The sequence below is a fragment of the Carlito syrichta genome, unplaced genomic scaffold, assembly GCF_000164805.1.
Source record: "Carlito syrichta isolate Samal-C Ts95f unplaced genomic scaffold, Tarsius_syrichta-2.0.1 Scaffold121490, whole genome shotgun sequence".
Classification (NCBI taxonomy): Eukaryota; Metazoa; Chordata; class Mammalia; order Primates; family Tarsiidae; genus Carlito; species Carlito syrichta.
This window is the reverse complement of record NW_007065586.1, coordinates 191,994-208,762: the sequence shown is the minus strand read 5'-3', so window position 1 is coordinate 208,762 and position 16,769 is coordinate 191,994. Positions and strand designations below refer to the sequence as shown.

The following is a 16,769-nucleotide window of genomic DNA, read 5'->3' as shown; positions in this document are numbered from 1 at the left end:
AAGTTTCTGATCTAATGTTACATATGGGAAGTGTACAGACGTGAAGTCAGGGCCTCCTCACTTGCACTAAAAGACAAACAACTATTTTTAGATGGTCCAGGTATTATTGAATGAGTAGGAAAGTAATTCTTTCCTATGAACTGTCCTAACAGAATCCATTTCAGTACATATTCTGAGACATTTCTTTAACTAATGAGACTATTAGTTGCAACAGTGCAACTATAAGATTATAAGTTGTGATGTAAATATTTTGGTTATTTCTCACTAAAATACTAAGTAAATTTCAAATAATAGCCCTGAATTTTATAGCAACATCCACATAGTTCACCTTATATCAAAATCATAAAGCTTATCTCATATTGGACAAAGAAATATATCCTAATTATGTTTTATAATGGTTATATCATGACGGTGAGGAGGGGTTTATTGACATGGCAAGCATGTTTATGACATATTCATTATCAAAAAATCAGATCACAAAATAGTATGTATAAAATAAAGGTTTTCATAAAAAGTACACATATACTTTTTTCAAAGAAAGATATCAGAGTATAGAGCAAGGCACAGTAGTAGCTATCTCTGGGTGAAAAGACTGGGGTAATTTTATTTTCATAACAACTATTTCTATATTTTAAACAAAAAACATGTATTGTTTCACAATTGGACAAGAGTTTTTATTGTATTGTTGAAGAGTTTTTAATGTGATAAAAGTGCTTATGATGTAATGTTAATAACATGGCATAACCAACATGGAGCCCAATAAGGATTTAGGTACTAAGTTTAAACAAAAATATACACTGTTACGTTCACAAAAGGATATCATCAGTTGATAACTCAGGTTTACTGCTTTTTGTACCTGGATGAAATTATGCTATGATTTCTTAATGAATCAGAAAATTTCTTTCAAGAAGATAAATATAACTGTTAGAGTACTGAAATATGTTAAATATTGCTGTATGCAAAATGACATGGAAGTCCTAAAAGGATCTATGCCACACATTGGCAGCATTCCAGAATCATGGGCATTAAGAAGGTATAATAAACATTTAGAAATAATTTTAAAGTGTGATTAGAAGAATCATTAATTTCAGACAATAATGCAGGTCTGATTCCCTGTTCAGTGTAATTCATTAGCTTTTGAAAAATCTAATAAATACCAAATTTTAGGTAAATAACTAAAATTCTTTATGATGGTCATGTCAATATCAGATTAAACCTTACTTTTACTTGCTCATACTTTTTAGCTGAGTTTCATAGAAATTCTATATTTTTAGTATCATTTTTCTTGGAAACTTCTGAATGTGACATAATTGGTCCAATGTTATTTTGAAACACAATACCGTCCTATCTATTTGAAATATTTGCTTTAAATTGTTAAGAACTCTTCTTCCTAATCAAACGAAAAGCCTTTTGTTGCCACTCCCATAGCTGGGCTACTCCTCATAAAACATTCTTCCCCACATCTGGCCGTATCTCTTGGCAGAAATCTCTAAATAGTGTAGTAAACTACAGGAAGCACTTACTTTTACCATTAATTTGGAATAACAAAGTTGTTGACTATAACAAAGAGTGAGGGTGAGTGGTATGGTCTGAAAGTCTGTGTTCTCCAAATTAATGAATTGAATGTAATTACCAATGTGATGGTATTGGAAGCCGGGCCTTTTGAGAGAGGATTAGGTCCTAAGGAAAAAACTCTCATGGATGGGATTAGTGCTCTTATTAAAGAGTCTCCAGAGAATTGCCTTGCGACTTTCACCAGATGCAGACACAGTAAGAAGGTATCCTCTATGAACCAGGAAACAGACCCTCACCAAACACCCACTGAACCTGCTGGTGCCTTCATCTTGGACTTGTTAGCCTCAAGAATTGTGAGAAACCAATTTCACCTTTTTTATAAAGCCACTCAGTTTATGGTTTATTGTTATAGCATCTCAAATGGACTAAGGCAGTGAGAATCTATATTCAAGGATCTCATCATTCTTCAGCCACAAACTACAATTTTAAGCTTGAAAACAAGGATTATTTATAATTTAATTATTCTAGTAGCTCTTGAAATAAAGTTGAGAAAATAGAGGAGTGATTAAACATGGTGAGAAGAAAAGGAAATAGTTGACTTAAAAGGAACCATACTTGGTCAGGTTCAGTGGCTTAACCTATAATCCCAGTACTTTGGGAGGCCAAGACGAGTGAGCCTGAGGGTTCCAGACCAGCCGCGGCAACTTGATGAGACTGCATCTCTACAATAAATTTAAAAATTAGCGAGGCGTGGTAACACACACCTGTAGTTGTGGCTACTTGGAAGGCTAAGGTGGAAGGATCATTGGAACCCAGAGGGTCGACGCTGGGGTGACCGTGAGCATGCCACTGCACTCTAGCCTGGGTGACTGAGAGAGACTCCAACTCAAAAACAAACAAACAAACAAAACAAAAAACAAGGAGCCATACTTGATTAAAGGAAAATTACTAGATATACACTACAAATGAGGCACTGGACTTGGGGCTACAGGGTACCTTCTAACGTTTGTCCTGGTCACCTAGGTCTCAAGCCAGGGATCTAATTTCCTTACTCGTAATCTAAGATTTCAAATGCAGTGGTTGAAGATAACTGAATCCACTCTAAGTTTGTGTCCTGAACAGTTTGTCAACGTTTTGAGTTTTCTTTAGTAGCTCTCTTTCTTATTCTAGACATGCCTGGCCTAGATCTTTTCTATTATATTCAATCCACTCACTCATTTACACCCTTCTTGTTGTAGACAAAGGAACTAGTGCCTTACTTCACACATTATTGAATAATGAAAAGAGAACTAGTAATTTCCCATTTATCCACGCTTCCATTGATTTATTAAATATTAAGTAACACTGACAGCTTACCATTCACCAATTATTGTGCTGCTCCAAATATATAATTTCCTCTTCCTGATGAATAGATTATACATTCTTTTTACAATTATTGACTCAAAGAATGATTTGTTTGTAAAAAATGGATAGCATCTAATTTACCCGCCTTTGTCTTACATGAGAATTAAACCTGGAGAATATGCTTAAGGTTCAATGAGAAACCAGTTGCAAAAGTCAAAATTAAAACCCAAATTCCATTATCATTATCCCTGGTTAAGGAAATTGGTTTCATTGACAATTTGGGTCCATTTGTCTATCTGCACAGCATTAGAAGTCTATTCTCTGAGCCTCTGCAATAATTATCAACCTGAAAATCAATGGAATAACTGAGAGTATGCTACAATCCTGTTCTTTTGCAGGTGGGGAAACAGCGACCTAATCAAAATAAAACTGTTAAAACTTAGTCTACAACAATAGGGCCTAAAATATCTTCCATAATTCTAAATCTCCATCTCCATTTTCTGAACTCCTCAAGGCCACCAGCAGTTGAGGATGCTCAAAACTGTTACTAGTCAAACACAACATATGAGCATAAGTAGACTGATGTTCTTGCTATAATGCAGACAGAACCATGCTTTAGAAGAAAGAAAATTTCACAAGAAGGTTAACAAGATTTTGGCTGTAAAGCTTTGTTCACTCCTCTCTAGGTTATGCTTTAGCCTGACTAACTGTGGTTATGGATCTCTTCCATTGAACCAATACCCTCTGAAATGAGATGATTCCATCTTCAGACACAACCACTCAAAGGAGATGTGTGTATAGATGATTCTCTACCTCCAAGACATCAGAAATATCACCCCTTGGCTCTGTCTTTTAAACCTTGATGATGTTACCTAAGTAATAGATCCAGAGGCTTCCCTAGGTCTCTGAAATGCAACATTTTTTTTTATTTTCCAAATTTTATTATGAAAATTATCAAACATACAAACAAGTTGAAAGACGAACACAATAATTACCTATATACTAAGCAATACATTCAATAAACATTGATATTTTTCCATTCTGCTTTCTCTATCTTTGCTATGTTTTAATAACTAAAAATTTCACTGGGAAAACCCTTTCAAAGAAGCTTACTCAGGCCAGGCATAGTGGCTCACGCCTGTAATCCCAGCACTTTGGGAGGTTGAGGTGGGAGGATTGCTTGAGCCCAGGAGTTCGAGACCAGCCTGAGCAACATAGTGAGCTCTCATCTCTACAAAAAATTTAAAAACTTTAGCTGGGCAGAGTGGTGCACACCTGTGGTCCCAGCTACTCAGGAGGCCATCAGAAAGATTGTCTGAGCCTAGGAGATTGAGACTGTGGTGAACAGTGATTGTACCTCTATACTGCAGCCTAGGTGACAGAGTGAGACTTCTACTAACAAACAAACAAATATCAAAACACAAAGAAAAAAAATACAGGAAGTTTACTCAGATCCTGTAAATGACTATCCCTTCCTCACCCTTCCCCACCATCTTTGTCTCAGCCAAGAGGAATTTAAGACTTAGTTTTTGCCTTGAACTCACAAGACATTCACCTTAGGGACCTTGTGCTACCCAGATTCTTAGTCACCACGTTGATATTTAAAGCTTTCCCTGTACCAGCCTTCTACATCTAGGTCTTTATGGCTGCCTTCAATTAGCCTTATCCAGTCCTGATAAACGTTACCACTACCAAGTTCTGCGCAATGATCTTGCATTTGTCCCAGATCTCCATACAACAAAAATCATCCCCTAATAAAGTGGAACATGTGTGAACCTCAGGACCTGATAATGCACCTTCCATAGAGGACTCAGGCATGTTGTTCCTAAGGGCCTGATTTTATCAATCAAGAATAAAAACTGTATCTATAGATCTAGTAAAAGTTGTTTCCATTTAACTTTTCTCTTTTTTTTTTCCTTCTGCATGCTCTCAGGTAATCCCTAATATCCTTTATTCTCATCTTGCTAGTACATAAGGAACAGAACAGAAAAGTAAAGAGCTACGTCTTTATATTTAGTAAGCTCTTCTACATAGTAGCTGTGTAACTTTGTACACATGTTCCTTCATTCTTCATGTAAGATGGAGAAAATAATAGTACCCAGTTTATAGAGCTAAACTTCTGGCACAGTGACAAGTACATGCTAATTCCTTAATGAGTACTAGCTAATTAATATTAATTACTATTAGTAAGTGAGAGGGGCTAAGTACTGCTGAATCAATAGAAATTTTAACTAAATTCCATTTCCTTATCTATTGAAAATTAACCTCCTGGGGTTGTGAAATAAATATCTGGTCTGCATTCAATATCCAACTAAGAAACAAACTGTTATACTATTTATGCATTAAAACTGGAATGAGACATTTATAAATTTCCCGACAAATGTTCTTTTTAATTTTACTTTCAGAATTAACAATAAAATTGAGAGAAAATTACAATTCATGAGCCTATTCTGCGCAGGAGTAATAATTCTATGCATGTCAGATGTGTTCAGGAATCTGTATATTTTGACAGTGGCCTTTGTTGGAAGTGGGAATGGGAGGATGATGATTTCCTACTGTCATAATTTCAAGGTCCAGTAATGGTGTCCAAGTAGTCTTGGTAACAATAAGTGGTCATCATTTTTTTGTTTAATTAAGGATTTAATTACATGATTTATGTATATAATTAATTATATAAAGAAACTAATATTGATAATATCAATATTGATCCTTCTTTTTCCTTCTCAATTCGAAAGACATTCTGATTGTTGATCTTCCTAATCACTCAACTTTACATATATTTATTCACACAATTCATTCTCCGCCTTTGCTGAGTTGCTTATTTACAATGTAGGTGCTTGGTCAGTGTTGGGTATACAAAGAAGAATATGACATGCTCTCATCTCTAAAGATGGGTATCCTAGGAGACCAGGAGGAGCCATGAGTGATTTCGGAGTTAATCTTGGGAAGATGAAATGATACGCAGCGCAAAATTCTTATCTCCCTCTATACTTAACTTTTTAAAAACATTTCCTTTTTTTTTGAATTGGAGTCTCATTCTGTCACCCAGGCTGAAGGGCAGTGGCACGCTCCCGGCCACAGCAGCCTCGACCTGCTGGGCTCCTGCGATCTTTCCGCCTCAGCCTTCCAAGTAGCCAGAACTACAAGGCGCGTGCTATCATGCCCAGCTAATTTTTGATTTATTGTAGAGACAAAGTCTCATCAAGTTGCCCGGGCGCGTCTCGAGCATGGGGGCTCAGGCAATCCTCTCGCCTCAGCCTCCCAAAGTGCTGGGATTACAGGCTGAGCTACCAAGCCAGGCCTATACTTAACTTTCTAAGAATATAAATTACAACCTCTTGTCATTGTCCTTTTGCCACTACCCATGTGGTCATCTTCTCAACAAAGTCTTTTTAATACCTTATGTTTTGAAGTTGATTCCAAGTAATAAGTTTGGTACAACATATCTGCTGAACACAGTCATTTCTACTAGTACTGTGGAAACCCACCACTTTGGTAGAATCTTTTCATACTTTGCCAGTCAACTTATTCTTTCTTTCTCCTTAATTTTCTTCTTTCTTAAGGCATATATGTAAGCGACACTTATGTCTAATTCATCTCCCTACCACCAGTGCTTGACTACAGAATACAAACATGCTCTCTCTCTCTCTACCTCTCCCTATCCCTCCCTTCCTTGATACCCAAATGTCTTTTTCTCTACAAATAAGCTGAATCTAAAGATCTAAGCTAATGCATCAGTCAGGAGTACTGACGAAAGCAGAAAATAAAAATGAAACGGAACAGATAAGACAATGTAGGGTTGCAGGCATTCCTGTATAGGGTTTGAGGGCTCTTGTTCTGAATTTGGAACAGGGTTCAAATCCCATCTCCAGAGATAATTTTTGTTGTGATCTTGGGCACGTTGTTTCAGTCTCTGCTTCTTCATTTGAAAATAAAGATAATAGCAATTCCTAACATATGAGTTTGTAAGGATTAACATAATAAATTATTGGAAAGCACTTTGTTCAATGTCTGATTCCTAACAAGTGTTCAATAAGTAATACTACTGTTATTATCATCACTATTATGAAAAGGTAACCACATATTTATGCAAAATAGAATAAATTAGAAAAAATGAAATGAAAACATCAGAATTTAGAAGTTCTTTCCCTATAATGCAGATAAATCCTTTATATTGTAAATTTTTCAGAGTAAGATAGATATTTTTTCTGGAAAACTGTCTATTGTTTTTAACACAAAATCAACTTTAAAAGTTAAGAAAGTCTTATTTTACAAATTATCTTTACCCAAAGAATAGAGTATCACAGTTTTCTCTGTCACAGAGGCACTTTTCAGAGCATAAATTTACTATTAATAAACATGAGATAACTATTTTATTTATCTGCAAGTCCGATTGCTCCTTGGAGGGTAAGAGGGCACAGTAAGCTTTCCCATTATCAGAGGTCCATGACCTAGTTCAGGCAGATCAGACATAATTTATAAAACACAGCATCTGCCACATTCAAACAATTATTTGGCATTTGTAATGGTTTTATCCCCCCCTCCTTTTAAGAAACACTGTGTCTCAGCTATTTTGATATTGTTTATCCCTCCTCCTTAAAGAAAACAGTTTTTGGATCAGCAGCTGATATTAGAAGATAATTCAGAAAAACTTGGTCTTAGCTGGTACTAAGTCCCTTTGCAAGCATGCTACCTTAAGCTCTCAGATGTCTACTGGATCGAAGGCTTAACTGTTTCCCAGTAAAACTGAAGAAAGACTAAGGAAAATAGAACAACATTCCTTTCCAATGAAAAGGAATCACTAATTTTTTCAGGAAAAGTTACAATTTGAATTGAGGACAACAGACCTGAGTCCATAAAGGACTGTGCCATCAGGATGCAGACGAATCATGCGGTTCTTAACAGTCACTCCATGCACAAATGACTTCTTATCGTTCAGGAAGTAGGTATCGGGCACCCAAAGCTGGTCTGCCACTCTGTTGTCCAGAGTCAAGTTTAAAGGTATTACATTATAGGACAGCCTCTTATCTCTCCAGGCTTGCTGAAAGTACATTGTCAAGGTATAATCCTGTGAATGTGAAGAGAAAATATGGTTATTTTGTGCACAAAAAGACTTGGGGGATAAGTAAACATCTCAGTATTAATAAGAAAAAATATGTACAGCTATAAGGCCACACAGTTTAAACGTCCACTATTCACATACAGGTAAGTATTAATTTATTAAACTCATTCTTACTAAATATCTACTATGGATTAGGTACCATGGTAGGCACTATGAATACAGAAGAGAAGAGAATAAATTCACGTAGAGTTTATTATGTTTTGAAGGAAAGAAGTTGTTGAGGAATAATTACTGAATGATTTATTTATGTTTCTCTAAGCAGAATAAACAGGACTGATTCAGGTGAAACATAACAGAATTTGAAAAATAGATATGTATTTGTTTTATGTGTACTAAAATAATTAACTAATATATTGAGCCCAAGATTTCATGAATTCATTCTTCCATTCATTCATTCAATAAATGTTTAATTTGGTCTAGTATTTGACAGGTGCCCTTGAGGTAGTGGGATAAAAATGGTAAGCAAGACAGATCAAATGCCTGTTCTGGAGGAATTCATAAACAAAGCATAGATTAATCAATATATTAATGCAAATAATATATTTTATGAAGCAATAAATCAAGGTGTGAAATATTTAGCTGGAATGGCATAGAAACGGTTCTTTTTGAAGTTGGCATTGTGTTGCTATGAAACAAGTAGCCCGAAGCGTTGGCTCTTAGAAGATCATCCAAAGAAGAGGGAAACTGCAAAGGCCCTGAGGTAGAAATAAGCTTGGCATGTCTGAAGAACAGAAGGGACCTGCTCAGTGATACATAGAGACCAGTAATACACAGGAAAAGTAGAAATAAAGTAGTCAAGAAAATTAGCTTCATGAAATTTACAGTTTAGTGGGAATGCGTATTTAAGATAGTTTGTTACAAAGTGGTTAATTCATTATTGCAATAACTTTAAGAGTTTGTAAATAAATTAAGGTGGGTTTCCCAGGAGAGGTGAGAGTTACACTAAGATTAATGTAAGTTTCCTAACTCTCTAAATAATATTAACTCAATCAGTACATCATGAGAATTTTAATCTGCATCATGGATCAGCAGGCTGAGAGTTCTTAGCTTTTAGAGACAGGGGGCTGCAGTTGGAGTGAGCACTGCTCTTGGAGTCTCAATTCTATGATTTCTCTACTCATTTTCTAGGCGTACATTTACATAGCTTCTTTTTGCTTCAGTTCCACTAAGTATAAATGAGACTTTTATAACATGTCTGAGCTAATTGGAAGACTACTTTGAAAATTAAATATATAACTCAAATGCAATTTGTAAACTACAAAAAGCTATATATTATGAATGAAGCATTTACATATATATTATAACATATTTTATCCATTAGAAGCCTATGGATACAATGTAACTATCTCTCACCCTCATTTGAATGGCTAAGTGAAGGTCCAAACAGTCATTTGAAAAGGATAATTACAATTCTATTTTAAAATCAGTTCAAAATGTCCTACTTGAGGGGTTGAAAAAAATTACAATCATGTATTAATTATCTCTGCAACCTGAGAGGTTAGCAGAGTTCCTAGGGCACAAACAGTGAATGAATTAATAAATAACCAGTAAGATATCCCTAGTGTATTTCTGCACATCATCTATGTGATGTTTTGTGTATAAGACGTATACCTCAATCTCAAAAAAGTCTTAAGTTTTTCCAATTTTAGTTGAAATTTATACATTTTAATTTAGTCATGTTAAAAGATAACTCATAAGTTGTTATTTGCTCTAACACTGTACAGTTTTCACCGAAAAAATATAGCAGCCCTGTAAAACAAATGCAATATTTTTCCTGGTTTTGCAACACACATATTTTTACCTCATTCAGAAGTAGTGTAAGGCCTTCTAATTTTACAATCAAACTTCTATCCTAACAAAAGATACACTAATATTCTAAAGATATATCAAATAATTGTTGGTGAAATTCACTTTAATGGATTACTTTAGTCAAAGCTCTGGATTGTTCAGTACTCCGCTTTAGTAAAGAATTAGTTTGAGACTCTCTAGAGAAGCATCTTAATTTATAACAAAAGCAACTTTGAAGATTTATTAATTATATAACTAGAACTCAGAAAAAGGACTAGATGTGGTTTTTTTGTGCAAGTCTATGTTACAAATAACCTAGGAGTAGGACATACAAAATAAAATAGGCAATTTCTATTGTGCTTGAGAGAATAAATTTAGTAATTTCCAATTCTTGGAATGGAAAATCAGATGATCATCCTTATTAGAAGATGAAACTACTTACACTTCTTTAATAAGCCCCTTGAGATTTAGGAGAAATAATATTGTTTGGAAGGTGCTGGAGTTTATCAATCAGATAAGATGTGTTTGGACACAGGAAATTATATTCTCTTTCCAGCTAAATAAATGGTAATATTGTGAGATCCTGTGTAATATGCTAACTCCTGTTATTTGTCAGCAAGGCAATGCCTGCTAAGAAATGCTCCCAGACAGACTCTGGTGATTCTGCAAACTGTCACATCAATTTTCATTTCATTTATTTTTTAATTACATATCATGACACTGTCAAGAGAGGAAGAAGCTCTTGAATCTAAATAAATATTATAGGACATAAAGGAAAATAGTGGTCCTGTGTTCCACCCTTTCCTCTAAGCTCCAATCCATCTGAAATAGATCCTTCGAACTTCTAAAATGCACCCCTCACATTCAACAACTCTACCATCGAAAGCTGCCTCATAGCTGGTTTATTCAAACTGAAAAAACCCACACAAACCACTTTAATCTCTCTCGTCATCACACAAGAAGGATTTACATAATCAAAACTCAAGTCATTTGATTCTCAATACTAAGCAAGATGGAGTAAGCCCATTACAGGCTATTTCTTCCACTAATTGCAACTAAAAATCCTGGAAGAAATTTAAAAAGTAACTACCAGAGGACTATGCAAAGTAAGCAAATAGTAGGCACAGTGAGAAGGAAATCAAAATATAAGAAACTACAAAGGCGAGTTTCTTGATTGTTTTATTTTCTTCTTCCTCTTTTATCTCCTTAAAGTAGCATGAATATTTACAGACATAGCATAAAGACCTCAATAAATAGAAAAACATACCATATTTCTGGAGTCAAAGAGTGAATGTTGTTAAGATACCAATGCTTCCTAAATTTGTCTATTAGATAAAACTCAGTCCCAATCAAAATACTACTTACCAGAATTTGTGGTAGATATTGACAAGGTGGTCCTAAATTTATATAGAATATAAAGGAAAGATAATAGCTAAAACAATTTTGAAAGGGAAGAACAAAGCTGGAGGACTCACATTATCTGAATTCAAGACTTACTATTAAGCTATGCTAAGACCGTGTGTTAATACTGACAGAAAGACAGATACAACAGTAATGTCTAAAATAAGCCCACACACCAATATATTCAACAAATTTATGACAAAGGTACAAAGGCAGTAAATTGGAGAAAGCATAATATTTTCAAAAAATGGTCTGGATCAAATGGAATATTAATGTGCAGATAGATAGATAGATAGATAGATAGATAGATAGATAGATAGAAATAATAGACAAAGAAATGACTCATACTGCATACTTTGTACAAAAAAACTAACTGCAATGTAAAATAAAACTATAAAACCTTAAGAAGAACACAAAAGAAAGAATTTGACTGTGGGCTAGGCAGAAAAATAGATACAACCCTTATAAGCAATACAACAAAACAACAAAAAAAATCAACAAATTGGAACTCAACAAGGTTTGATTTTTTTTATTGATAAGACATGTTAAGAGAGTGAACATACAAACCACAGAATGGCAAAAGTATTTTCTAAACACGTCTTTGATTCTCAAGATTCCACAAACAACCCAATAAAAATAGACAAAAGTTGTGAACAGACACAATGAAACAAGATACACAAATGATAAATAAACACATAAAATGATGCTCGACAGCATTAGTCAATATGAAAAAACAAATGATTAAACCACAGTAAGATTCTACTACACACACACTATAAAAGCATCTGACAATTTCGAGTGCTGGTTAGAAGCACAGCCACTGGAAGTCTCATACATTGCAAATGGAAAGACAAAACTACCAGCCACTTGGAAAACTACCAGTCATTTGGACAGTTTCTTATAAAGTTAACAAATATCTGACATGTAACTTAGTGATCCCATTCCTGTGTGCAAATGTTTACAGCAGCTCCATCTCAACTGCCAAAACTGGAAGTCATCTGAATGCTTTTCAGCAGATGAAGGTACAAGTAAACTATAGCACACAGATGATATAGAATACTATTCAGCAGTCAAAAAGAACAAACTTATTGATATAAGCAATATTGAAATGTCTGTAAAACCTATAATAACCTGTAAAAACTTGCTTGACAAAAGTAACTCCCTTTTGTTAAAATCTTCCCTTTTAGTTGCCTGCCTACTCAGATGTACCCCCCCCCCCCCCGCATGTGACCACAACTGCCCTTAGCCCCTGAGCTATACTTCCTGATCTTTCTTGAAAACCCCCTACACTACATCCTCCACCTGGTCAACTGCCAAACTAAGTAAACATGTAACCCCAAAAAGTTCCTTCCCTGCTCCTAGGTCCTCCTAACATGTAACCAATAGTTACGAAAGCTGTAGTTTTTGACTTTATAAACTTCTTGCTTTCTCTGTTCAGGGTTGAGAGTTTTTCTGGCGTCAGCCAACTCTTAGCCACAGACTATTAAAGGACTCAAAATCTGACGCTCTTCGTGTTGGTGACTTTTTTCTCACACTTCAGCTATAACAATATCATTACTGGTTTCTAAATACAGAAAGTAAAGTGAAAAAAGCTAGTTTTAAAAGGTACATGCTTTAAGATTCTATTTTTATGACATTCTGAAAAAGATGAAACTGTAGGGACAGAGAGCAGATGAGTGGTTTCTTGAGTTTCAAGAAAGGGGAGTGGTTGACTACAAAGGATCAGCATGAAGAAATAGAACTGTTCTGTAGCTTAATGGCAGTAGTAGTTACATGACTTCAGATATTTGTCAGAACTATGCAGGAAAATGAGGGCATTATTCTGTAAGTAAAATAAAAATAAATATTAAAACTGTTTTTAAAAAATAAGCATGGTCTCTGGGATCAAACACTGAGGTTCATATCCCAGTATTTTCATGTTCCTCTGGTGTGACCTTAAATGAATCCTTTTAAGTTTCTGGGCCTATTTCCAACTTAAAAGAACAACTGTAGCTAATGAACTTAGGAATTGGGGTAAACAAAAGCTGTTTGACATTGGAGGGAGAAAAAGTCAAGTTAGGGTACAAATTAAGTCTTCCCCATGCATACAGGAGGGTATATGGCCCCACCAGGATAGACTGACAAGACTACCCTATAACAATTATAGGATCTCAATGACCAATTTACACAATGAGGCGCATGGACTAGGTCGTTTCCAAGGCCACATCTAGGGATAAAATAATCCATTCTAGAAAATGCTCTGCTGGCCTTATTCAAATGCATGTTGTCATTTTAAATTTTGTAAATATCTCGCAGTAAAACAAAACATATACAGTTTTGTCCAGAATATTACCTAAGCAATGCTATATCTACCATATAACAGGTGCATAATATCAATATGTCTTAATCTTGAATAGGTGGTTAAAGTAGTATCTGCTGGGCTTCTCTACTGTGACATTATTATTTTCCTTTGTAATTAATAAATATCTTGGGGTAGATATTTTAAGATTATGGAAAGCAATAATATAAGCATTTCTAATCTATGGAGCTTGTCCTTTCTTTTTTCAAAGCACAGCTATGTATGTCGGAAAAATTATCAACATACTTATGTATTTTTCCCTACTATTTCTATATTTGAGGAGTAGATCACAGGGTAAGGGGTTGGCTCCACATGTGTTTGGTCTGCCATTTTAGGACACAGGGCATCTACAGTTTTTGTTTCTTAATGACCAGAGTTTAAAGTTTATTTTCATCAGTGATAAGGTGATGGGTGTTTAATTTGCTTTATCTAATGTAATTACATTTTCTAAGCTTTGAAAATTACCGTTGCTGTGCTAGTCTTGAGTTTTGATAATTAATCTTGTTTGTTGAGTTCTTCTGGATAACAGTTTGCCTCCAAAATAAGATATTTTCAGAGAGCTCCCTCCCTCTGCTGCTATCAGGCTTTTACAATCTTACAAGAAAAATAAATTTAACTTCATCTTAATACCTCTAGCTGAAAGAACTGTCTGTAATATATCATTATTTATTATTTTTATGTAACTTAATGCTAAATCAAAATTGAGATTTTGAGCTGAGAATTTGAGTTTCTGGCTTTCCTAAGACAGGACTAATGATTATGAGGAAATAAAAATCTGTGCTTTAGGAACTACAAGTGCAAGTTTAATTTAAATATAATACAAGTTTCATGTGAATAAAACTCCATTATTGTTCAACATACCATATTGATAATTTATACTGTCACTATGGTTTTAACTCAAAGTGTGTTTTAAAAAGCCTTTTCATTTTTCTTTCTGGCATTTCTATTTTTTTAAAATGTGACACAACAGGACTGAATTCCAAAGATTAAAATGCCAAACTATTTTCATAATTAAAAACTTGTGGTTTTTCCACCTTATGGGAGAAAATAAATTACCTCTGACATACAAATTATTACCTAAATAATGCCATAAGACCTAACTTATACAATATATACATTCTCAACATCAAAGGCTATAATATCTCCTTGAGAACAGAGCTATATTTTATTCATGTATATATAGCCAAGATTCAGCACACATTTCTGGTAAATTGTAGGAATTACAATTGCCTTCTACATGTTATAAATTTCCTTTTGAACACTTGGAATTATGTACAGAGAGCTCTAAAATATGCATACTCTTTGCTCTGATATTTGCATTTGCATCCTTAGCAATATTTATAGAAAATAATAAAGCAGTAAGCTTTGACAGCTTTTCCTCCAAATATGGTCACAAATCTTTTACACAGGACTTCAATGCTAACAATCTAGTTTAAGGCGTTACCATTTGTGATTTTTTTCATGATGTCATTGTTACTATCTTCTTGAATCTGATCCTTGCCCTCTACAGCATAGCAGAGACCTAAAGCAGATGTGCTTTCCTTGATTAATATGGCCCAAAGATTTTCATTGCACTTACAATAAAATTCAAAAATGACTGTGGCTTTAAGTCCCTACATGACCTGAACCCTGCCAATCTCTGATTTCACTCCTATTCCCTCTTCTCCTTTTTCCCCTCACCTCCACTAAGTCCATTTTCATTGACCTTTTTTGTCTGTCTGTTTGTTTGCTGGTAAATATTTCAAGCCCTCTCAAACTTCACAAACTTTGTCTTAATAATTTACTGAAAATGTAACTAAAAAGTTATGTGCCCAGGTGTGGGTGGCTCCTTCATGGGACTCAGAGCTCAACTCAAAAGTGAGACTTACTCAGTGGGTTCTTCTCTTACTTTCAATCCTAGTCACCCTATCACAACCCTCATTTTTTCAATATTCACAGAACTTACACCTTTTTCCAACTAATAATATTCATTTGTTGGCTTACTTGTGCATTTTTCATCTTCCCCAACTAGAAGGAAAGATCACTGAAAATAAGAAGCTTTCTCAGACCCATTAACTGTGTCATCATGTCTACAAGAAAGCTTTTATCATAGTAACAAAATATATACTATATATTGAGAGCGAAAATAAAGCAGAATAAATAAAAGACAATACATAGACATTTATACCTCATCAATACTTGTTATATTAGCAATAAACAAGATATTAGTAAAGATCAAAATATTCATTAATATAAAACCGAGTAAATAAAACATAGTATAAATATATAATGAAATACATACAGACATAAAAATAATATTGTAAAAATATTTAATGCCCTTAATGTATTATTATATTTTGTCTTTTAAAAAGAGGACTGCAAAACAATATGCACAATATGGTCCAATTTTGGAAATACATGTGTGTGTGTGTGTGTGTGTGTGTGTATGTGTGTGTGTATGTATGTATATATTTAAAAGAAATTTTATCTAAATGTCAATTGTGGTATCTCCATGCAGTGAAATGTCAAGTATTTTCGATTCTTTGTCTTACATAAATAAATAATTTCTGTAACAAAAATTAAACAAGTAATTACTTCTTGAATTAAATTATTTTAAAATAGTATAGAACATTAAAAATATATCTTTACTCTCTGCATATTTTATTTATTTTTTTGAAGTTTTTATTTTTTATTTTCTTATAAACATTTTATTATTTTAAAATTGTGGAGTACAGTTAAGGGTTAGGTATACAAATATGTATCGTTCGGCACCCTTGTTGATAAGGGGTGTCTCCCCGTCCCCAGACAGATGTTGACTACCATTAATCCCACCTCCCTTCCCCTTCCTACCCCCCCATAGTTTCCCGCCACTGTCAATCCTTTTCTTATAGTATTATGATAGATGTTCAAGGTCCACTATATGAGTGAAAACATGTGATACTCAGATCTTTGTTTCTGTGAGAGATCACTCAGTATTATAGACTCTAGTTCCATCCAAGTTGCTGCAAGTTTCATGATTTTGTTCTTTTTATGGCTGTGTAGCATTCCATTGTGTATTTGTACCACATTTTTTTAATCCAGTCCTCTTTTGATGGACAGCATGGTTGCTTCCAGGTTCTTGCTAGTGTGAACAATGTTGCGATAAGTATATGTGTGCAGGGATCTTTTTAGAGTGATTTGAGTTCTTCAGGGTATATTCCCAGTAGGGGGATTGCAGGGTCCTATGGGAGGTCAATATTTAGAGCATTTAGGAATCGCCATACTGTTTTCCACAGAGGTTGC

The 16,769-nt window shown here is 34.5% G+C and overlaps 1 protein-coding gene across 3 annotated transcripts in view; it reads right to left on the bottom strand.

Annotated features, from left to right (window-relative positions):
- Positions 1-16,769, bottom strand: part of GABRB2 (gamma-aminobutyric acid type A receptor beta2 subunit) — a 249,410-nt gene that overhangs the window by 155,132 nt on the left and 77,509 nt on the right. For all 3 annotated transcript variants that reach the window (XM_021707620.1, XM_021707621.1, XM_008048217.2), the window contains exon 4: positions 7,707-7,927. In XM_021707620.1, the coding sequence (XP_021563295.1) occupies positions 7,707-7,927 (221 nt within the window). The remainder of the gene's footprint in view (positions 1-7,706; positions 7,928-16,769) is intronic.